Source organism: Oncorhynchus masou, unplaced genomic scaffold (assembly GCF_036934945.1).
Source record: "Oncorhynchus masou masou isolate Uvic2021 unplaced genomic scaffold, UVic_Omas_1.1 unplaced_scaffold_181, whole genome shotgun sequence".
Classification (NCBI taxonomy): Eukaryota; Metazoa; Chordata; class Actinopteri; order Salmoniformes; family Salmonidae; genus Oncorhynchus; species Oncorhynchus masou.
The window spans coordinates 2,292,947-2,318,764 of record NW_027016550.1 but is presented as its reverse complement, the minus strand read 5'-3'; the positions used below and the strand labels follow the sequence as shown (position 1 = coordinate 2,318,764).

The following is a 25,818-nucleotide window of genomic DNA, read 5'->3' as shown; positions in this document are numbered from 1 at the left end:
CTAGAACACACACCATCATCATCACTATACAGATCAAAACAGCCCACCTAGAACACACATCATCATCATCATCATCATCACTATACAGATCAAAACAGCCCACCTAGAACACACACCATCATCATCATCATCACTATACAGATCAAAACAGCCCACCTAGAACACACACCATCATCATCACTATACAGATCAAAACAGCCCACCTAGAACACACACCATCATCATCACTATACAGATCAAAACAGCCCACCTAGAACACACACCATCATCATCATCACTATACAGATCAAAACAGCCCACCTAGAACACACACCATCATCATCATCATCATCATCATCACTATACAGATCAAAACAGCCTACCTAGAACACAACATCATCATCATCATCATCACTATACAGATCAAAACAGCCCACCTAGAACACACATCATCATCATCACTATACAGATCAAAACAGCCCACCTAGAACACACCATCATCATCACTATACAGATCAAAACAACCCACCTAGAACACACACCATCATCATCATCATCATCATCACTATACAGATCAAAACAGCCCACCTAGAACACACACCATCATCATCACTATACAGATCAAAACAGCCCACCTAGAACACACACCATCATCATCATCATCATCATCACTATACAGATCTAAACAGCCCACCTAGAACACACATCATCACCACCATCATCACTATACAGATCAAAACAGCCCACCTAGAACACACACCATCATCATCATCACTATACAGATCAAAACAGCCCACCTAGAACACACACTATCATCATCATCATCACTATACAGATCAAAACAGCCCACCTAGAACACACACCATCATCATCATCACTATACAGATCAAAACAGCCCACCTAGAACACACCATCATCATCATCATCACTATACAGATCAAAACAGCCTACCTAGAACACACCATCATCATCACTATACAGATCAAAACAGCCCACCTAGAACACACACCATCATCATCATCATCACTATACAGATCAAAACAGCCCACCGAGAACACACACCATCATCATCACTATACAGATCAAAACAGCCCACCTAGAACACACCATCATCATCATCATCACTATACAGATCAAAACAGCCCACCGAGAACACACATCATCATCATCATCATCACTATACAGATCAAAACAGCCCACCTAGAACACACACCATCATCATCACTATACAGATCAAAACAGCCCACCTAGAACACACACCATCATCATCATCACTATACAGATCAAAACAGCCCACCTAGAACACACACCATCATCATCACTATACAGATCAAAACAGCCCACCAAGAACACACACCATCATCATCATCACTATACAGATCAAAACAGCCCACCTAGAACACACACCATCATCATCATCATCATCACTATACAGATCTAAACAGCCCACCTAGAACACACCATCATCATCATCATCATCACTATACAGATCAAAACAGCCCACCTAGAACACACATCATCATCATCATCATCACTATACAGATCAAAACAGCCCACCTAGAACACACACCATCATCATCATCACTATACAGATCAAAACAGCCCACCTAGAACACACACCATCATCATCATCATCATCACTATACAGATCTAAACAGCCCACCTAGAACACACCATCATCATCATCATCATCACTATACAGATCAAAACAGCCCACCTAGAACACACATCATCATCATCATCATCACTATACAGATCAAAACAGCCCACCTAGAACACACATCATCATCATCATCATCACTATACAGATCAAAACAGCCCACCTAGAACACACATCATCATCATCACTATACAGATCAAAACAGCCCACCGAGAACACACACCATCATCATCATCACTATACAGATCAAAACAGCCCACCGAGAACACACACCATCATCATCATCATCATCACTATACAGATCAAAACAGCCCACCGAGAACACACACCATCATCATCATCATCACTATACAGATCAAAACAGCCCACCTAGAACACACACCATCATCATCATCATCACTATACAGATCAAAACAGCCCACCTAGAACACACACCATCATCATCACTATACAGATCAAAACAGCCCACCAAGAACACACACCATCATCATCATCACTATACAGATCAAAACAGCCCACCTAGAACACACACCATCATCATCATCATCATCACTATACAGATCTAAACAGCCCACCTAGAACACACCATCATCATCATCATCATCACTATACAGATCAAAACAGCCCACCTAGAACACACATCATCATCATCATCATCACTATACAGATCAAAACAGCCCACCGAGAACACACACCATCATCATCATCACTATACAGATCAAAACAGCCCACCTAGAACACACACCATCATCATCATCATCATCACTATACAGATCTAAACAGCCCACCTAGAACACACCATCATCATCATCATCATCACTATACAGATCAAAACAGCCCACCTAGAACACACATCATCATCATCATCATCACTATACAGAACAAAACAGCCCACCTAGAACACACATCATCATCATCATCATCACTATACAGATCAAAACAGCCCACCTAGAACACACATCATCATCATCACTATACAGATCAAAACAGCCCACCTAGAACACACACCATCATCATCATCACTATACAGATCAAAACAGCCCACCGAGAACACACACCATCATCATCATCATCATCACTATACAGATCAAAACAGCCCACCGAGAACACACACCATCATCATCATCATCATCATCACTATACAGATCAAAACAGCCCACCGAGAACACACACCATCATCATCATCACACTCTCTCTCTCTCTCATACACAGACAGACACTCCGGTTGCAGCTTAAATGTTTTTTCATGTAACCTTTATTTAACTAGGCAAGTCCGTTAAAAACAAATTCTTATTTACAATGACAACCCACTGTTCCCAGGTAGGCCAACGGGCAGGACAACATTTTTACCTTGTCAGCTCAGGGATTCGATCCAGCAACCTTTCAATTACTGGCCCAACATTCTAACCACTAGGCTACCTACCACCCCAGCTTGGGGAAGAGGATTCCCTGCGCTGTGTGTTTGGGTGGTGACGCAGCCAGGCAGGGGTTTTGGGCATGCCCCATTTATAAAAGCTGCCAGGCATGCAGGCTGAGTGGACTGACTAGCCACCAAACCAACCCATTGGCCAGGGCAACTGCCTGGGAGGCATTGCTCCTGTTCCAGAGTAGATGCAGCAGAAGCACCTGGTAGTAGTAGCTATGGTTGCAAAGGGTCAGAAACTTTCTGGTAAATATCTGGAAATTTTCCATGGGAAGTTAAGCCCTGGAATTTGGGGAATTTTGATCAAAAAGTTAGCTTATAACAGTGAACCTTTTTGTGGGATACACATAAGGCAAATCTAGGTCTTGTGGCAAACCTCTGCATGCATAGTGCATTCTTCCATCACATGTATAGCTGATTCTCAAGATCTTGCACACTAATGAGATCCTATTGAGCCCACACTACTAAACTGTCTGAGCCAAGGACTACATGCTTTCTGGTAAGGTTTGATTACAATACCGGGTGGAGTGAATATATTTTATATGACATGATTTTTTGTTAACTAGTAAATGGGCACTGCGTTCATCCACCTCTGGCCTGCTCGCCTCCCTACCACTGAGGAAGTACAGTTCCCGCTCAGCCCAGTCAAAACTGTTCGCTGCTCTGGCCTCCTAATGGTGGAACAAACTCCCTCACGACGCCAGGACAGCGGAGTCAATCACCACCTTCCGGAGACACCTGAAACCCCACCTCTTCAAGGAATACCTAGGATAGGATAAAGCAATCCTTCTCACCCCCCCTTAAATGATTTAGATGCACTATTGTAAAGTGGCTGTTCCACTGATGTCAGAAGGTGAATTCACCAATTTGTAAGTCGCTCTGGATAAGAGCGTCTGCTAAATGACTTAAATGTAAATGTAAATGTAAATGTATCACTGTACAGATCAAAACAGCCCACCGAGAACACACATCATCATCATCATCATCATCATCATCATCATCACTATACAGATTAAAACAGCCCACCGAGAACACACACCATCATCATCATCATCATCACTATACAGATCAAAACAGCCCACCGAGAACACACATCATCATCATCATCATCATCACTATACAGATCAAAACAGCCCACCTAGAACACACCACCATCACCATCATCATCATCATCACTATACAGATCAAAACAGCCCACCGAGAACACACACCATCATCATCATCATCATCACTATACAGATCAAAACAGCCCACCGAGAACACACACCATCATCATCATCATCATCATCATCATCATCACTATACAGATCAAAACAGCCCACCGAGAACACACACCATCATCATCATCATCATCATCACTATACAGATCAAAACAGCCCACCGAGAACACACACCATCATCATCATCATCATCATCATCACTATACAGATCAAAACAGCCCACCTAGAACACACATCATCATCATCATCACTATACAGATCAAAACAGCCCACCTAGAACACACCATCATCATCATCATCATCATCATCACTATACAGATCAAAACAGCCCACCTAGAACACACACCATCATCATCATCATCATCATCACTATACAGATCAAAACAGCCCACCTAGAACACACATCATCATCATCACTATACAGATCAAAACAGCCCACCTAGAACACACACCATCATCATCATCATCATCACTATACAGAACAAAACAGCCCACCTAGAACACACACCATCATCATCACTATACAGATCAAAACAGCCCACCTAGAACACACACCATCATCATCATCATCATCACTATACAGATCAAAACAGCCCACCTAGAACACACATCATCATCATCACTATACAGATCAAAACAGCCCACCTAGAACACACACCATCATCATCATCATCATCACTATACAGATCAAAACAGCCCACCTCGAACACACACCATCATCATCATCACTATACAGAACAAAACAGCCCACCTAGAACACACATCATCATCATCATCATCATCATCATCACTATACAGATCAAAACAGCCCACCTAGAACACACACCATCATCATCATCATCACTATACAGATCAAAACAGCCCACCTAGAACACACACCATCATCATCACTATACAGATCAAAACAGCCCACCTAGAACACACATCATCATCATCATCACTATACAGATCAAAACAGCCCACCTAGAACACACACCATCATCATCACTATACAGATCAAAACAGCCCACCTAGAACACACACCATCATCATCATCATCATCACTATACAGATCAAAACAGCCCACCTAGAACACACACCATCATCATCATCATCATCACTATACAGATCAAAACAGCCCACCTAGAACACACACCATCACCATCATCATCATCACTATACAGATCAAAACAGCCCACCTAGAACACACACCATCATCATCACTATACAGATCAAAACAGCCCACCTAGAACACACACCATCATCATCATCACTATACAGATCAAAACAGCCCACCTAGAACACACACCATCATCACCATCATCATCACTATACAGATCAAAACAGCCCACCTAGAACACACACCATCATCATCATCATCATCATCACTATACAGATCAAAACAGCCCACCTAGAACACACACCATCATCATCATCATCATCACTATACAGAACAAAACAGCCCACCTAGAACACACACACCATCATCATCATCACTATACAGATCAAAACAGCCCACCTAGAACACACACCATCATCATCATCATCACTATACAGATCAAAACAGCCCACCTAGAACACACACCATCATCATCATCATCACTATACAGATCAAAACAGCCCACCTAGAACACACACCACCATCATCATCATCACTATACAGATCAAAACAGCCCACCTAGAACACACACCATCATCATCATCATCATCACTATACAGAACAAAACAGCCCACCTAGAACACACACCATCATCATCATCATCATCACTATACAGATCAAAACAGCCCACCTAGAACACACATCATCATCATCACTATACAGATCAAAACAGCCCACCTAGAACACACACCATCATCATCATCATCATCACTATACAGAACAAAACAGCCCACCTAGAACACACACCATCATCATCACTATACAGATCAAAACAGCCCACCTAGAACACACACCATCATCATCATCACTATACAGATCAAAACAGCCCACCTAGAACACACACCATCATCATCATCACTATACAGATCAAAACAGCCCACCTAGAACACACCATCATCATCATCACTATACAGATCAAAACAGCCCACCTAGAACACACACCATCATCATCATCATCATCACTATACAGATCAAAACAGCCCACCTAGAACACACACCATCATCATCACTATACAGATCAAAACACCCCACCTAGAACACACCATCATCATCATCATCACTATACAGATCAAAACAGCCCACCTAGAACACACACCATCATCATCATCATCACTATACCGATCAAAACACCCCACCTAGAACACACCACCATCATCATCATCACTATACAGATCAAAACAGCCCACCTAGAACACACACCATCATCATCATCATCATCATCACTATACAGATCAAAACACCCCACCTAGAACACACCATCATCATCATCATCACTATACAGATCAAAACAGCCCACCTAGAACACACACCATCATCATCATCATCATCACTATACAGATCAAAACAGCCCACCTAGAACACACACCATCATCATCACTATACAGATCAAAACACCCCACCTAGAACACACCATCATCATCATCATCACTATACAGATCAAAACACCCCACCTAGAACACACCATCATCATCATCATCACTATACAGATCAAAACAGCCCACCTAGAACACACACCATCATCATCATCATCATCATCATCATCATCACTATACAGATCAAAACAGCCCACCTAGAACACACATCATCATCATCATCATCACTATACAGATCAAAACAGCCCACCTAGAACACACACCATCATCATCATCATCATCATCATCATCATCATCATCATCACTATACAGATCAAAACAGCCCACCTAGAACACACACCACCATCATCATCATCACTATACAGATCAAAACAGCCCACCTAGAACACACACCATCATCATCATCATCATCACTATACAGATCAAAACAGCCCACCTAGAACACACATCATCATCATCATCATCACTATACAGATCAAAACAGCCCACCTAGAACACACATCATCATCATCATCATCATCACTATACAGATCAAAACAGCCCACCTAGAACACACATCATCATCATCATCATCACTATACAGATCAAAACAGCCCACCTAGAACACACACCATCATCATCATCATCATCACTATACAGATCAAAACAGCCCACCTAGAACACACACCATCATCATCATCATCATCACTATACAGATCAAAACACCCCATAACACCACAATACCCCATAATGACCCAACACCCCATAATGACATAATGACTCAATACCCCATAATGACCCAATACCCCATAATGACTCAATAACCCATAGTGACATAATGACACAATACCCCATAATGACCCAATACCCCATAATGACTCAATACCCCATAATGACACACTACCCATAATGACTCAATACCCCATAATGACCCAATACCCCATAATGACCCAATACCCCATAATGACTCAATACCCCATAATGACACAATACCCCATAATGACTCAATACCCCATAATGACTCAATACCCCATAATGACTCAATACCCCATAATGACTCAATACCCCATAGTGACACAATACCCCATAGTGACTCAATACCCCATAATGACACAATACCCCATAATGACACACTACCCATAATGACTCAATACCCCATAATGACTCAATACCCCATAATGACTCAATACCCCATAATGACACAATACCCCATAATGACACAATACCCCATAATGACACAATACCCCATAATGACCCAATACCCCATAATGACCCAATACCCCATAATGACCCAATACCCCATAATGACCCAATACCCCATAATGACTCAATACCCCATAATGACACAATACCCCATAATGACACAATACCCCATAATGACTCAATACCCCATAATGACTCAATACCCCATAATGACCCAATACCCCATAATGACCCAATACCCCATAATGACTCAATACCCCATAATGACACAATGACACACAATGACTCAATACCCCATAATGACTCAATACCCCATAATGACACAATGACACACTACCCCATAATGACTCAATACCCCATAATGACACAATACCCCATAATGACTCAATACCCCATAATGACTCAATACCCCATAATGACTCAATACCCAATAATGACTCAATACCCAATAATGACATAATGACTCAATACCCCATAATGACTCAATACTCCATAGTGACACAATACCCCATAATGACATAATGACTCAATACCCCATAATGACTCAATACCCCACAATGTCAAAGTGAAAACAGGTTTTTAGAAATGTTTGCAAATCTATAAGAAATGTGTGAGCTCGTGCATGTGTGTGTCGGTGTGTGTGCATGTGTCTGTCTTCTTACCTTCCTGAAGGGAGGCCACTCCTCCTCTTGCAGTGCTTCGGGGTCGTTGGTAGGGTCCAGGGGGTCGTCGTTGGGGTCACAGTCGGTATGGAAGACGTTAGCCGTGCTGAGCTTGTAGAGAGGAGTCATGGCAACAGCAGACACATTCCAGAACCGCACTGTACCGTCCTCATGCCTGCGCACACACACACACACACACACACACACACACACACACACACACACACACACACACACACACACACACTTCTTTATACATAGGAGATACAGTTGAAGTTGGAAGTTAACATACACCTTAGCCAAATACATTTAAACTCAGTTTTTCACAATTCTTCCTTGCTGAGCGGCCTTTCAGGTTATGTCGATACAGGACTCGTTTTACTGTGGATATAGATACTTTTGTACCGGTTTCCTCCAGCATCTTCACACGGTACTTTGCTGTTGTTCTGGGATTGATTTTCATTTTTCACACCAAAGTACGTTCATCTCTAGGAGACAGAACACGTCTCCTTCCTGAGCGGTATGATGGCTGCGTGGTCCCATGGTGTTTATACTTGCATACTATTGTTTGTACAGATGAATGTGGTACCTTCAGGCGTTTGGAAATTGCTCCCAAGGATGAACCAGATTTTCTTTCTGAGGTATTGGCTGATTTCTTTTGATTTTCCCATGATGTCAAGCAAAGATGCACTGAGTTTGAAGGTAGGCCTTGAAATACATCCACAGGTAAACCTCCTATTGACTCAAATGATGACAATTAGCCCATCAGAAGTTTCTAAAGCCATTACATCATTATCTTCTAACATAGTGGAGACAGTAGATACACACCTCTAAAATAGTGGAGACAGTAGATACACACCTCTAACATAGGAGACAGTAGATACACACCTCATCTAACATAGTGGAGACAGTAGATACACACCTCATCTAACATAGTGGAGACAGTAGATACACACCTCATCTAACATAGTGGAGACAGTAGATACACACCTCATCTAACATAGTGGAGACAGTAGATACACACCTCATCTAACATAGTGGAGACAGTAGATACACACCTCATCTAACATAGTGGAGACAGTAGATACACACCTCATCTAACATAGTGGAGACAGTAGATACACACCTCATCTAACGTAGTGGAGACAGTAGATACACACCTCATCTAACATAGTGGAGACAGTAGATACACACCTCATCTAACATAGTGGAGACAGTAGATACACACCTCATCTAACATAGTGGAGACAGTAGATACACACCTCATCTAACATAGTGGAGACAGTAGATACACACCTCATCTAACATAGTGGAGACAGTAGATACACACCTCATCTAACATAGTGGAGACAGTAGATACACACCTCTAACATAGTGGAGACAGTAGATACACACCTCATCTAACATAGTGGAGACAGTAGATACACACTAACATAGTGGAGACAGTAGATACACACCTCATCTAACATAGTGGAGACAGTAGATACACACCTCATCTAACATAGTGGAGACAGTAGATACACACCTCATCTAACATAGTGGAGACAGTAGATACACACTAACATAGTGGAGACAGTAGATACACACCTCATCTAACATAGTGGAGACAGTAGATACACACCTCATCTAACATAGTGGAGACAGTTGATACACCCCTCATCTAACATAGTGGAGACAGTAGATACACACCTCATCTAACATAGTGGAGACAGTAGATACACACCTCATCTAACATAGTGGAGACAGTAGATACACACCTCATCTAACATAGTGGAGACAGTAGATACACACCTCATCTAACATAGTGGAGACAGTAGATACACACCTCATCTAACATAGTGGAGACAGTAGATACACACCTCATCTAACATAGTGGAGACAGTAGATACACACCTCTAACATAGTGGAGACAGTAGATACACACCTCATCTAACATAGTGGATACAGTAGATACACACCTCATCTAACATAGTGGAGACAGTAGATACACACCTCTAACATAGTGGAGACAGTAGATACACACCTCATCTAACGTAGTGGAGACAGTAGATACACACCTCATCTAACATAGTGGAGACAGTAGATACACACCTCATCTAACATAGTGGAGACAGTAGATACACACCTCATCTAACATAGTGGAGACAGTAGATACACACCTCATCTAACATAGTGGAGACAGTAGATACACACCTCATCTAACATAGTGGAGACAGTAGATACACACCTCATCTAACATAGTGGAGACAGTAGATACACACCTCATCTAACATAGTGGAGACAGTAGATACACACCTCATCTAACATAGTGGAGACAGTAGATACACACCTCATCTAACATAGTGGAGACAGTAGATACACACCTCATCTAACATATAGTGGAGACAGTAGATACACACCTCATCTAACATAGTGGAGATAGTAGATACACACCTCATCTAACATAGTGGAGACAGTAGATACACACCTCTAACATAGTGGAGACAGTAGATACACACCTCATCTAACATAGTGGAGACAGTAGATACACACCTCATCTAACATAGTGGAGACAGTAGATACACACCTCATCTAACATAGTGGAGACAGTTGATACACACCTCATCTAACATAGTGGAGACAGTAGATACACACCTCATCTAACATAGTGGAGACAGTAGATACACACCTCATCTAACATAGTGGAGACAGTTGATACACACCTCATCTAACATAGTGGAGACAGTAGATAAACACCTCATCTAACATAGTGGAGACAGTAGATACACACCTCATCTAACATAGTGGAGACAGTAGATACACACCTCATCTAACATAGTGGAGACAGTAGATACACACCTCATCTAACATAGTGGAGACAGTAGATACACACCTCATCTAACATAGTGGAGACAGTAGATACACACCTCATCTAACATAGTGGAGACAGTTGATACACACCTCATCTAACATAGTGGAGACAGTAGATAAACACCTCATCTAACATAGTGGAGACAGTAGATACACACCTCATCTAACATAGTGGAGACAGTAGATACACACCTCATCTAACATAGTGGAGACAGTAGATACACACCTCATCTAACATAGTGGAGACAGTAGATACACACCTCATCTAACATAGTGGAGACAGTAGATACACACCTCATCTAACATAGTGGAGACAGTAGATACACACCTATAACATAGTGGAGACAGTAGATACACACCTCATCTAACATAGTGGAGACAGTTGATACACACCTCATCTAACATAGTGGAGACAGTAGATAAACACCTCATCTAACATAGTGGAGACAGTAGATACACACCTCATCTAACATAGTGGAGACAGTAGATACACACCTCATCTAACATAGTGGAGACAGTAGATACACACCTCATCTAACATAGTGGAGACAGTAGATACACACCTCATCTAACATAGTGGAGACAGTAGATACACACCTCATCTAACATAGTGGAGACAGTAGATACACACCTCATCTAACATAGTGGAGACAGTAGATACACACCTCATCTAACATAGTGGAGACAGTAGATACACACCTCATCTAACATAGTGGAGACAGTAGATACACACCTCATCTAACATAGTGGAGACAGTTGATACACACCTCATCTAACATAGTGGAGACAGTTGATACACACCTCATCTAACATAGTGGAGACAGTAGATACACACCTCATCTAACATAGTGGAGACAGTTGATACACACCTCATCTAACATAGTGGAGACAGTAGATAAACACCTCATCTAACATAGTGGAGACAGTAGATACACACCTCATCTAACATAGTGGAGACAGTAGATACACACCTCATCTAACATAGTGGAGACAGTAGATACACACCTCATCTAACATAGTGGAGACAGTAGATACACACCTCATCTAACATAGTGGAGACAGTAGATACACACCTCATCTAACATAGTGGAGACAGTAGATACACACCTCATCTAACATAGTGGAGACAGTAGATACACACCTCATCTAACATAGTGGAGACAGTAGATACACACCTCATCTAACATAGTGGAGACAGTAGATACACACCTCATCTAACATAGTGGAGACAGTAGATACACACCTCATCTAACATAGTGGAGACAGTAGATACACACCTCATCTAACATATAGTGGAGACAGTAGATACACACCTCTAACATAGTGGAGACAGTTGATACACACCTCATCTAACATAGTGGAGACAGTAGATACACACCTCATCTAACATAGTGGAGACAGTAGATACACACCTCATCTAACATAGTGGAGACAGTAGATACACACCTCATCTAACATAGTGGAGACAGTAGATACACACCTCATCTAACATAGTGGAGACAGTAGATACACACCTCATCTAACATAGTGGAGACAGTAGATACACCCCTCATCTAACATAGTGGAGACAGTAGATACACCCCTCATCTAACATAGTGGAGACAGTAGATACACACTAACATAGTGGAGACAGTAGATACACACCTCATCTAACATAGTGGAGACAGTAGGAACACTACATAAGACTGTGTGTGTGTGTGTGTGTGTGTGTGTGTGTGTGTGTGTGTGTGTGTGTGTGTGTGTGTGTGTGTGTGTTTACCCCGTCAGCAGCAACTCCTGTTGTCTGGGCGGGGGCGCTAGATTCTTCCCTCCACATATCGGCCAACTCTACACACACACACACAAAGGTTAGATGACTGATACACACATTGCAGCAGAGAGACTAATTTGTCAATAATTAATCCAGCTGTGAACGCCTGTCCCTCTGATGACCTGTCCCTCTGACGACCTTTCCCTCTGATGACCTTTCCCTCTGACGACCTTTCCCTCTGACCCCTCTGACGACCTGGCCCTCTGACCCCTCTGACGACCTGGCCCTCTGACCCCTCTGACGACCTGGCCCTCTGACCCCTCTGACGACCTGAGTGTGTGTGTGTCTGTGTGTGTGTGTGTGTGTACAGTGTCTCACTGTGTGTGTGTGTGTGTGTGTGTGTGTGTGTGTGTGTGTGTGTGTACAGTGTCTCACCCCGTGTGCGTGTCTCACTCCAGGCTGACCACCGTGGCTGTTCCCGGCGGCGGCCAGGCGGTCCCAGAGCTTGGCGGGGACGTTGTCCAGGTGACAGGATGTGGTGATGGCGGAGGAGTGGAGCGGAGCCAGGTAGGGAGGAGGGACAGAGGGCCACCCGGTGGTCAAGAGGTCTGTTACAACCAGCTCCTCCTCCAGTAGCACCACGAGGGCTTTAGGATCATCATAGTCTGGGAGAGGAAGTACACATTATTAACACAGGGGGGGTCAGGTAGGGAGGAGGGACAGAGGGCCACACGGTGGTCAGGAGGTCTGTTACAACCAGCTCCTCCTCCAGTAGCACCACGAGGGCTTTAGGATCATCATAGTCTGGGAGAGGAAGTACACATTATTAACACAGGGGGTTAGGTAGCCTAACGACGAGGAGGGCCAATCCCAGAGCAGACTAGGTGAATAATTATTATTATTCAAAATCGGTAGATGTGCCCTTGAGCAAGGCACTTAATCCTAATTGTGTCTGAGTGGCTCTGGAGAAGTGCGTGTCTCTCTCTCACCGTGTTCCGGGTCAGTGGTGTGGACGGTGAAGAAGTCTATAACTCTGGATGTGAAGTCTAGAGTGACGTGTTGTTTGTCCTGTTGGATGGTCACACAGTGACGGTCTCCATAACTGGCCCTGGGCATTCCTCCACTGTAGAGGACCACTGGACCCCTACATGAGAGACAGAGACAGACAGTGAGAGACAGTAGGGCATTCCTCCACTGTAGAGGACCACTGGACACCTACATGAGAGACAGAGACAGACAGTGAGAGACAGTGAGAGAGAGGGGCAGTGAGAGACAGAGAGAGACAGTAGGGCATTCCTCCACTGTAGAGGACCACTGGACACCTACATGAGAGACAGAGACAGACAGTGAGAGACAGTGAGAGAGAGGGGCAGTGAGAGACAGAGAGAGACAGTAGGGCATTCCTCCACTGTAGAGGACCAATGGACACCTACATGAGAGACAGAGACAGACAGTGAGAGACAGTAGGGCATTCCTCCACTGTAGAGGACCACTGGACACCTACATGAGAGACAGAGAAAGACAGTGAGAGACAGTAGGGCATTCCTCCACTGTAGAGGACCACTGGACACCTACATGAGAGACAGAGACAGACAGAGAGAGACAGTGAGAGACAGTAGGGCATTCCTCCACTGTAGAGGACCACTGGACACCTACATGAGAGACAGAGACAGACAGAAAGAGACAGTAGGGCATTCCTCCACTGTAGAGGACCACTGGACACCTACATGAGAGACAGAGACAGACAGTGAGAGACAGTGAGAGAGAGGGGCAGTGAGAGACAGAGAGACAGTAGGGCATTCCTCCACTGTAGAGGACCACTGGACACCTACATGAGAGACAGAGACAGACAGTGAGAGACAGTGAGAGAGGTGGGCAGTGAGAGACAGAGAGAGACAGTAGGGCATTCCTCCACTGTAGAGGACCAATGGACACCTACATGAGAGACAGAGACAGACAGTGAGAGACAGTAGGGCAATCCTCCACTGTAGAGGATCACTGGACACCTTCATGAGAGACAGAGACAGACCGTGAGAGACAGTAGGGCATTCCTCCACTGTAGAGGACCACTGGACACCTACATGAGAGACAGAGACAGACAGTGAGAGACAGTAGGGCATTCCTCCACTGTAGAGGACCACTGGACACCTACATGAGAGACAGAGACAGACAGTGAGAGACAGTGAGAGAGAGGGGCAGTGAGAGACAGAGAGAGACAGTAGGGCATTCCTCCACTGTAGAGGACCACTGGACACCTACATGAGAGACAGAGACAGACAGTGAGAGACAGTAGGGCATTCCTCCACTGTAGAGGACTACTGGACCCCTACATGAGAGACAGACAGACAGTGAGAGACAGTAGGGCATTCCTCCACTGTAGAGGACCACTGGACACCTACATGAGAGACAGAGACAGACAGTGAGAGAGAGGGGCAGTGAGAGACAGAGAGAGACAGTAGGGCATTCCTCCACTGTAGAGGACCACTGGACACCTACATGAGAGACAGAGACAGACAGTGAGAGACAGTAGGGCATTCCTCCACTGTAGAGGACCACTGGACACCTACATGAGAGACAGAGACAGACAGTGAGAGACAGTGTGAGAGGGGGACAGTGAGAGAGAGAGAGACAGTAGGGCATTCCTCCACTGTAGAGGACTACTGGACACCTACATGAGAGACAGAGAGAGACAGTGAGAGACAGTGAGAGAGAGGGGCAGTGAGAGACAGTGAGAGACAGTAGGGCATTCCTCCACTGTAGAGGACCACTGGACACCTACATGAGAGACAGAGAGAGACAGTGAGAGACAGTAGGGCATTCCTCCACTGTAGAGGACCACTGGACACATACATGAGAGACAGAGACAGACAGTGAGAGACAGTAGGGCATTCCTCCACTGTAGAGGACCACTGGACACCTACATGAGAGATAGAGAGAGGCAGTGAGAGACAGTAGGGCATTCCTCCACTGTAGAGGACAACTGGACAACTACATGAGAGACAGAGACAGACGAGAGAAAGGGGCAGTGAGAGAGGGAGGCAGTGAGAGACAGAGAAAGACAGTAGATACTGATAGTGTTCCCAGAATGGATCAACCCTAGTGACAGTAGATACTGATAGTGTTACCAGAATGGATCCTAGTGATGGTAGAGACTGATGGTGTAACCAGAAAGGATCAACCCTAGTGACAGTAGATACTGATAGTGTTACCAGAATGGATCAACCCTAGTGACAGTAGATACTGATAGTGTTACCAGAATGGATCCTAGTGACAGTAGATACTGATAGTGTTACCAGAATGGATCCTAGTGACAGTAGATACTGATAGTGTTACCAGAATGAACCCTAGTGACAGTAGATACTGATAGTGTTACCAGAATGGATCCTAGTGACAGTAGATACTGATAGTGTTACCAGAATGGATCCTAGTGACAGTAGATACTGATAGTGTTACCAGAATGGATCCTAGTGACAGTAGATACTGATAGTGTTACCAGAATGGATCAACGTTAGTGACAGTAGATACTGATAGTGTTACCAGAATGGAGCCTAGTGACAGTAGATACTGATAGTGTTACCAGAATGGAGCCTAGTGACAGTAGATACTGATAGTGTTACCAGAATGGATCCTAGTGACAGTAGATACTGATAGTGTTACCAGAATGGATCAACGTTAGTGACAGTAGATACTGATAGTGTTACCAGAATGGAGCCTAGTGACAGTAGATACTGATAGTGTTACCAGAATGGATCCTAATGACAGTAGATACTGATAGTGTTACCAGAATGGATCAACCCTAGTTACAGTAGATACTGATAGTGTTACCAGAATGGATCCTAGTGACAGTAGATACTGATAGTGTTACCAGAATGGATCAACGTTAGTGACAGTAGATACTGATAGTGTTACCAGAATGGAGCCTAGTGACAGTAGATACTGATAGTGTTACCAGAATGGAGCCTAGTGACAGTAGATACTGATAGTGTTACCAGAATGGATCCTAGTGACAGTAGATACTGATAGTGTTACCAGAATGGATCAACGTTAGTGACAGTAGATACTGATAGTGTTACCAGAATGGAGCCTAGTGACAGTAGATACTGATAGTGTTACCAGAATGGATCCTAGTGACAGTAGATACTGATAGTGTTACCAGAATGGAGCCTAGTGACAGTAGATACTGATAGTGTTACCAGAATGGAGCCTAGTGACAGTAGATACTGATAGTGTTACCAGAATGGAGCCTAGTGACAGTAGATACTGATAGTGTTACCAGAATGGATCCTAGTGACAGTAGATACTGATAGTGTTACCAGAATGGATCAACCCTAGTGACAGTAGATACTGATAGTGTTACCAGAATGGATCAACCCTAGTGGCGGTAGAGACTGAGTGTTACCAGAATGGATCCTAGTGATGGTAGAGACTGAGTGTTACCAGAATGGATCCTAATGACAGTAGATACTGATAGTGTTACCAGAATGGAGCCTAGTGACAGTAGATACTGATAGTGTTACCAGAATGGAGCCTAGTGACAGTAGATACTGATAGTGTTACCAGAATGGAGCCTAGTGACAGTAGATACTGATAGTGTTACCAGAATGGATCCTAGTGACAGTAGATACTGATAGTGTTACCAGAATGGATCAACCCTAGTGACAGTAGATACTGATAGTGTTACCAGAATGGATCAACCCTAGTGGCGGTAGAGACTGAGTGTTACCAGAATGGATCCTAGTGATGGTAGAGACTGAGTGTTACCAGAATGGATCCTAATGACAGTAGATACTGATAGTGTTACCAGAATGGAGCCTAGTGACAGTAGATACTGATAGTGTTACCAGAATGGAGCCTAGTGACAGTAGATACTGATAGTGTTACCAGAATGGATCCTAGTGACAGTAGATACTGATAGTGTTACCAGAATGGATCAACCCTAGTGACAGTAGATACTGATAGTGTTACCAGAATGGATCAACCCTAGTGACAGTAGATACTGATAGTGTTACCAGAATGGATCAACCCTAGTGACAGTAGATACTGATAGTGTTACCAGAATGGATCCTAGTGATGGTAGAGACTGATAGTGTTACCAGAATGGATCAACCCTAATGACAGTAGATACTGATAGTGTTACCAGAATGGATCCTAGTGATGGTAGATACTGATAGTGTTACCAGAATGGATCCTAGTGACAGTAGATACTGATAGTGTTACCAGAATGGATCCTAGTGACAGTAGATACTGATAGTGTTACCAGAATGGATCAACCCTAGTGACAGTAGAGACTGAGTGTTACCAGAATGGACCCTAGTGACAGTAGATACTGATAGTGTTACCAGAATGGATCCTAATGACAGTAGATACTGATAGAGTTACCAGAATGGATCAACCCTAGTGACAGTAGATACTGATAGTGTTACCAGAATGGATCCTAGTGATGGTAGATACTGATAGTGTTACCAGAATGAACCCTAGTGACAGTAGATACTGATAGTGTTACCAGAATGGATCCTAGTGATGGTAGATACTGATAGTGTTACCAGAATGGATCCTAGTGATAGATAGTGGTCCTGACTCCTCACCCTGACTGAATCGTCCTCCATAAGATCTTGTTGATGGCTTTACAAGGGAACGGACCTAAGACACAACGAGACAGATGACAAGTAGTTAAAAACCTGTTGAATCTAGGGGGCACTATTTTCATTTTTGGAAAAATAACATTCCCAAAGTAAACGGGCTATTTTGTCAGGACAAGATCCTAGAATATGCATATAATTGACGTCTTGAGATAGAAAACACTCTAAAGTTTCCAAAACTGTAAAAATATTGTCTGTGAGTATAACAGAACGGATATTGCAGGCGAAAGCCTGAGAAAAATCCAATCAGGTAGGGACTCTTATTTAGAAAGCTCTGCGTTCCTATACGTCCCTATTGAGCAGTGAATGGGATATCAGCCAGATTCCTTCCTTCTAGTGTCACAATACATAGTTTCAGGCTTTTGTTTTGAAAAATGAGCCTGAACGTCAACATTGTGTCAGTGATCAGCTGGAGTCTCTCAGAATGTTTTGTGCGTAAAGGACAAATGCGACCATTGTTTCTCTTTCCTACTAAGAAGCCATCTGTCCCAGTTGATATATTATCGAATAGATATTTGAAAAACACCTTGAGACTTGATTATAAACAACGTTTGCCATGTTTCTGTCGATATTATGGAGCTAATTTGGAATATTCTTTGGCGTTGTCGTGACCGCAATTTCCGGTCAAATTCTCAGCCAAACGTGAACTAACAGAGTTATTTCGGCTCCAAAAATAATATTTTGCTATTGTGAGGGAAAACATCCAAAACTCATTAAAGGTAAACAATTTCATTTGATTGCTTCTCTGATTTTTCGTGACCAGGTAGCCTGCTGCTAGCTAGGCATAATGCTATGCTAGGCTATAGATAAACTTACACAAATGCTTGTCTTGCTTTGGCTATAAAGAATACTTTCAAAATCTGAGATGATTAACAAAAGGCTAAGCTTTGTTTCAATATATTTCACTTGTGATTTCATGAATATGAATATTTTCTAGTAATATTTATGTGCGTTGCGTTATGCTATTTCGTGTCAGTTGATGACACCGCTTCCACATGGTGTGACCAGTCTTTAGACATAGTTTCAGGCTTTTATTCTGAAAATGAGCGAGAAAGATCAGATCGCGTCAGTGGATGGCTGGGTGCCAGCAGCGTTTTGCATGCGGCAACAGAGTGGAGCAGACATTTTCTCTCTCTCTCCTATTGAAGAAGCTACTGTCCGGTTGAAAAATTATTGATTATATATTGTAAAAACAACCTGAGGATTGATTATAGAAAAAGTTTGACATGTTTCTACGAACTTTCTACGGATACTATTTGGAATTTTCGTCTGCGATGTCGTGACCGCTCGAGCCTGTGGATTTCTGAACATAACGCGCCAAACAAACAAAGGTATTTTGGATATAAAAATAATCTTTATGGAACAAAAGGAACATTTATTGTGTAACTGGGAGTCTTGTGAGTGCAAACATCCGAAGATCATCAAAGGTAAGCGATTCATTTTATTGCTTTTCTGACTTTCGTGACTTTGCTGCAAGCTGTTAGTAATGTTTTGTCTGCTGAGAGAGATGTCCTTACATAAACACTTGTTATGCTTTCCCCAAAAATCTGTTTTGAAATCTGACACGCCAGGTGGATTAACAACAAGCAAAGCTGTGTTTTGCTATATTGCACTTGTGATTTCATGGAAATGTAATATTTTTAGTAATTTAATTTGAATTTCGCGCTCTGCAATTCAGTGGATGTTGACGAAAATTATCCCGCTAACGGGATAGGTGCATCAAGAAGTTGATGAGGTCCCAAGGGAACGGACCTGAGACACAATGAGATGACAAGGAGTTAATGAGGTCCCAAGGGAACGGACCTGAGACACAACGAGATGACAAGGAGTTAATGAGGTCCCAAGGGAACGGACCTGAGACACAACGAGATGACAAGGAGTTAATGAGGTCCCAAGGGAACGGACCTGAGAAACAATGAGACAGATGACAAGGAGTTAATGAGGTCCCAAGGGAACGGACCTGAGACACAATGAGATGACAAGGAATTAATGAGGTCCCAAGGGAACGGACCTGAGACACAACGAGATGACAAGGAGTTAATGAGGTCCCAAGGGAACGGACCTGAGACACAACAAGACAGACGACAAGGAGTTGATGAGGTCCCAAGGGAACGGACCTGAGACACAACAAGACAGACGACAAGGAGTTGATGAGGTCCCAAGGGAACGGACCTGAGACACAACGAGACGACAAGGAGTTAATGAGGTCCCAAGGGAACGGACCTGAGACACAACGAGATGACAAGGAGTTAATGAGGTCCCAAGGGAACGGACCTGAGACACAACAAGACAGACGACAAGGAGTTGATGAGGTCCCAAGGGAACGGACCTGAGACACAACGAGATGACAAGGAGTTAATGAGGTCCCAAGGGAACGGACCTGAGACACAACGAGATGACAAGGAGTTAATGAGGTCCCAAGGGAACGGACCTGAGACACAACGAGATGACAAGGAGTTAACGAGGTCCCAAGGGAACGGACCTGAGACACAACAAGACAGACGACAAGGAGTTGATGAGGTCCCAAGGGAACGGACCTGAGACACAACGAGATGACAAGGAGTTAACGAGGTCCCAAGGGAACGGACCTGAGACACAACAAGACAGACGACAAGGAGTTGATGAGGTCCCAAGGGAACGGACCTGAGACACAACAAGACAGACGACAAGGAGTTAATGAGGTCCCAAGGGAACGGACCTGAGACACAACGAGATGACAAGGTGTTAATGAGGTCCAAAGGGAACGGACCTGAGACACAACAAGACAGACGACAAGGAGTTAATGAGGTCCCAAGGGAACGGACCTGAGACACAACGAGATGACAAGGGGTTAATGAGGTCCCAAGGGAACGGACCTGAGACACAACAAGACAGATGACAAGGAGTTGATGAGGTCCCAAGGGAACGGACCTGAGACACAACAAGACAGACGACAAGGAGTTAATGAGGTCCCAAGGGAACGGACCTGAGACACAACGAGATGACAAGGTGTTAATGAGGTCCAAAGGGAACGGACCTGAGACACAACAAGACAGACGACAAGGAGTTAATGAGGTCCCAAGGGAACGGACCTGAGACACAACGAGATGACAAGGAGTTAATGAGGTCCCAAGGGAACGGACCTGAGACACAACGAGATGACAAGGAGTTAATGAGGTCCCAAGGGAACGGACCTGAGACACAACGAGATGACAAGGAGTTAACGAGGTCCCAAGGGAACGGACCTGAGACACAACAAGACAGACGACAAGGAGTTGATGAGGTCCCAAGGGAACGGACCTGAGACACAACGAGATGACAAGGAGTTAACGAGGTCCCAAGGGAACGGACCTGAGACACAACAAGACAGACGACAAGGAGTTGATGAGGTCCCAAGGGAACGGACCTGAGACACAACAAGACAGACGACAAGGAGTTAATGAGGTCCCAAGGGAACGGACCTGAGACACAACGAGATGACAAGGTGTTAATGAGGTCCAAAGGGAACGGACCTGAGACACAACAAGACAGACGACAAGGAGTTAATGAGGTCCCAAGGGAACGGACCTGAGACACAACGAGATGACAAGGGGTTAATGAGGTCCCAAGGGAACGGACCTGAGACACAACAAGACAGATGACAAGGAGTTGATGAGGTCCCAAGGGAACGGACCTGAGACACAACGAGATGACAAGGAGTTAATGAGGTCCCAAGGGAACGGACCTGAGACACAACAAGATGACAAGGAGTTAATGAGGTCCCAAGGGAACGGACCTGAGACACAACAAGACAGATGACAAGGAGTTGATGAGGTCCCAAGGGAACGGACCTGAGACACAACGAGATGACAAGGAGTTAATGAGGTCCCAAGGGAACGGACCTGAGACACAACAAGATGACAAGGAGTTAATGAGGTCCCAAGGGAACGGACCTGAGACACAACAAGACAGATGACAAGGAGTTGATGAGGTCCCAAGGGAACGGACCTGAGACACAACGAGATGACAAGGAGTTAATGAGGTCCCAAGGGAACGGACCTGAGACACAACGAGATGACAAGGAGTTAATGAGGTCCCAAGGGAACGGACCTGAGACACAACGAGATGACAAGGGGTTAATGAGGTCCCAAGGGAACGGACCTGAGACACAACGAGATGACAAGGAGTTAATGAGGTCCCAAGGGAACGGACCTGAGACACAACGAGACGACAAGGAGTTAATGAGGTCCCAAGGGAACGGACCTGAGACACAACGAGACGACAAGGAGTTAATGAGGTCCCAAGGGAACGGACCTGAGACACAACGAGATGACAAGGAGTTAATGAGGTCCCAAGGGAACGGACCTGAGACACAACGAGATGACAAGGAGTTAATGAGGTCCCAAGGGAACGGACCTGAGACACAACGAGATGACAAGGAGTTGATGAGGTCCCAAGGGAACGGACCTGAGACACAACGAGATGACAAGGTGTTAATGAGGTCCCAAGGGAACGGACCTGAGACACAATGAGATGACAAGGTGTTAATGAGGTCCCAAGGGAACGGACCTGAGACACAACGAGATGACAAGGAGTTAATGAGGTCCCAAGGGAACGGACCCAAGACACAACGAGATGACAAGGAGTTAATGAGGTCCCAAGGGAACGGACCCAAGACACAACGAGATGACAAGGAGTTAATGAGGTCCCAAGGGAACGGACCTGAGACACAACGAGATGACAAGGAGTTAATGAGGTCCCAAGGGAACGGACCTGAGACACAACGAGATGACAAGGAGTTAATGAGGTCCCAAGGAACGGACCCAAGACACAACGAGATGACAAGGAGTTAATGAGGTCCCAAGGGAACGGACCCAAGACACAACGAGATGGCAAGGAGTTAATGAGGTCCCAAGGGAACGGACCTGAGACACAACGAGATGACAAGGAGTTGATGAGGTCCCAAGGGAACGGACCTGAGACACAGGAGATGACAAGGAGTTAATGAGGTCCCAAGGGAACGGACCTGAAACACAACGAGATGACAAGGGGTTAATGAGGTCCCAAGGGAACGGACCTGAGACACAACAAGACAGATGACAAGGAGTTAATGAGGTCCCAAGGACAGGGACAACAAAGGACAACAAAGGTTAGGGTGTAAGGGTTAGGGTGTGTGTGTGTGTGTGTGTGTGTGTAGGAGTTAGGGAGTGTGTGTGTGTGTGTAGGGGTTAGGGAGTGTGTGTGTGTGTGTGTGTGTGTGTGTGTGTGTGTAGGGGTTAGGGAGTGTGTGTGTGTGTGTGTGTAGGGGTTAGGGTGTGTGTGTAGGGGTTTAGGGGGTGTGTGTGTGTGTGTGTGTGTGTGTGTGTGTGTAGGGGTTTAGGGTGTGTGTGTGTGTAGGGGTTTAGGGTGTGTGTGTGTGTGTGTGTAGGGGTTAGGGTGTGTGTGTGTGTGTGTGTAGGGGTTAGGGGTGTGTGTGTGTGTGTGTGTGTGTGTAGGGGTTAGGGAGTGTGTGTGTGTGTGTGTAGGGGTTAGGGAGTGGGTGTGTGTGTGTGTAGGGGTTAGGGAGTGTGTGTGTGTGTGTGTGTGTGTGTAGGGGTTAGGGAGTGTGTGTGTGTGTGTGTGTAGGGGTTAGGGAGTGTGTGTAGGGGTTAGGGAGTGTGTGTAGGGGTTAGGGTGTGTGTGTGTAGGGGTTAAGGGGGGTTGTGTATGTCTGTCTCTCACCATAGGGGATGGACGAGGACACAGGCTGGTGTGTGTACGTGTTACCACTGGCAACAACCCACACGCTGTACCCCCCGTCGCTATGGGAACTGACGAAGGAGCTACCGGAACGTTCCCACACCAGGGACTCCAGCTGCTGCAGAGACACACACACACACACTGTATTTAGCCGTATTATTGGCCCCTAGTAGCACAATATGAACAAATGAACTTCCTTGAACAATGGAAGGAGAGTAGAGAGGTGCAATACAACGACAGGCTAGACAGAAAGACTTCTGACAAAGAGCCATGAAAGACAGACAGAGCTGTAGTTATATTTTTGTCTAGTTTATATTTACCTGTTTTCCCAGAAACATGTGTTCTGCGTTGCGGGTGCTGAGATCCCATAGGACGACCAGGCCTCTGCTGTAGCCAATCAGAATCTTCCCTGGCTGCTTGGGGTGTTCCTGTAACGACTCCACCGGTCCCAGAGACTTCCCACACCTGTAGTCCTCAGGTACGCTGAAAAACACCGTTACCCATCAGCCACCTGTAGTCCTCAGGTACGCTGAAAAACACCGTTACCCATCAGCCACCTGTAGTCCTCAGGTACGCTGAAAAACACCGTTACCCATCAGCCACCTGTAGTCCTCAGGTACGCTGAAAAACACCGTTACCCATCAGCCACCTGTAGTCCTCAGGTACGCTGAAAAACACCGTTACCCATCAGCCACCTGTAGTCCTCAGGTACGCTGAAAAACACCGTTACCCATCAGCCACCTGTAGTCCTCAGGTACGCTGAAAAACACCGTTACCCATCAGCCACCTGTAGTCCTCAGGTACGCTGAAAAACACCGTTACCCATCAGCCACCTGTAGTCCTCAGGTACGCTGAAAAACACCGTTACCCATCAGCCACCTGTATCCCTCAGGTACGCTGAAAAACGCCACCAGCCAGACAATCAGCATACATCAGCCAATGAAAAGTGACAGCAGTTTGGGCAGAACCGAGCCCAGAGAAGAAAGCAGAGGAGAGAAGTGTAGTGATTCAGAGGAGGCAGATCCCTCCACACAGTGACTGAGGAGAGAAGTGTAGGGATTGTGTCCCCTTCCACACAGTGACTGAGGAGAGAAGTGTAGGGATTGTGCCCCACTCCACACAGTGACTGAGGAGAGAAGTGTAGGGATTGTGTCCCCTTCCACACAGTGACTGAGGAGAGAAGTGTAGGGATTGTGCCCCCTTCCACACAGTGACTGAGGAGAGAAGTGTAGGGATTGTGTCCCC

At 44.8% G+C, this 25,818-nt stretch overlaps 1 protein-coding gene across 1 annotated transcript in view; it reads right to left on the bottom strand.

Annotated features, from left to right (window-relative positions):
- LOC135538763 (lethal(2) giant larvae protein homolog 1-like) overlaps nucleotides 1-25,818 on the bottom strand; it is a 134,976-nt gene that overhangs the window by 54,261 nt on the left and 54,897 nt on the right. The window contains exons 6-12 of the mRNA XM_064964673.1: nucleotides 24,894-25,056; nucleotides 24,556-24,691; nucleotides 18,823-18,877; nucleotides 14,227-14,381; nucleotides 13,673-13,902; nucleotides 13,247-13,314; nucleotides 8,638-8,812 (exon numbers count right to left, since the gene is read on the bottom strand). Coding sequence (XP_064820745.1) covers nucleotides 8,638-8,812; nucleotides 13,247-13,314; nucleotides 13,673-13,902; nucleotides 14,227-14,381; nucleotides 18,823-18,877; nucleotides 24,556-24,691; nucleotides 24,894-25,056 — 982 coding nt within the window. The remainder of the gene's footprint in view (nucleotides 1-8,637; nucleotides 8,813-13,246; nucleotides 13,315-13,672; nucleotides 13,903-14,226; nucleotides 14,382-18,822; nucleotides 18,878-24,555; nucleotides 24,692-24,893; nucleotides 25,057-25,818) is intronic.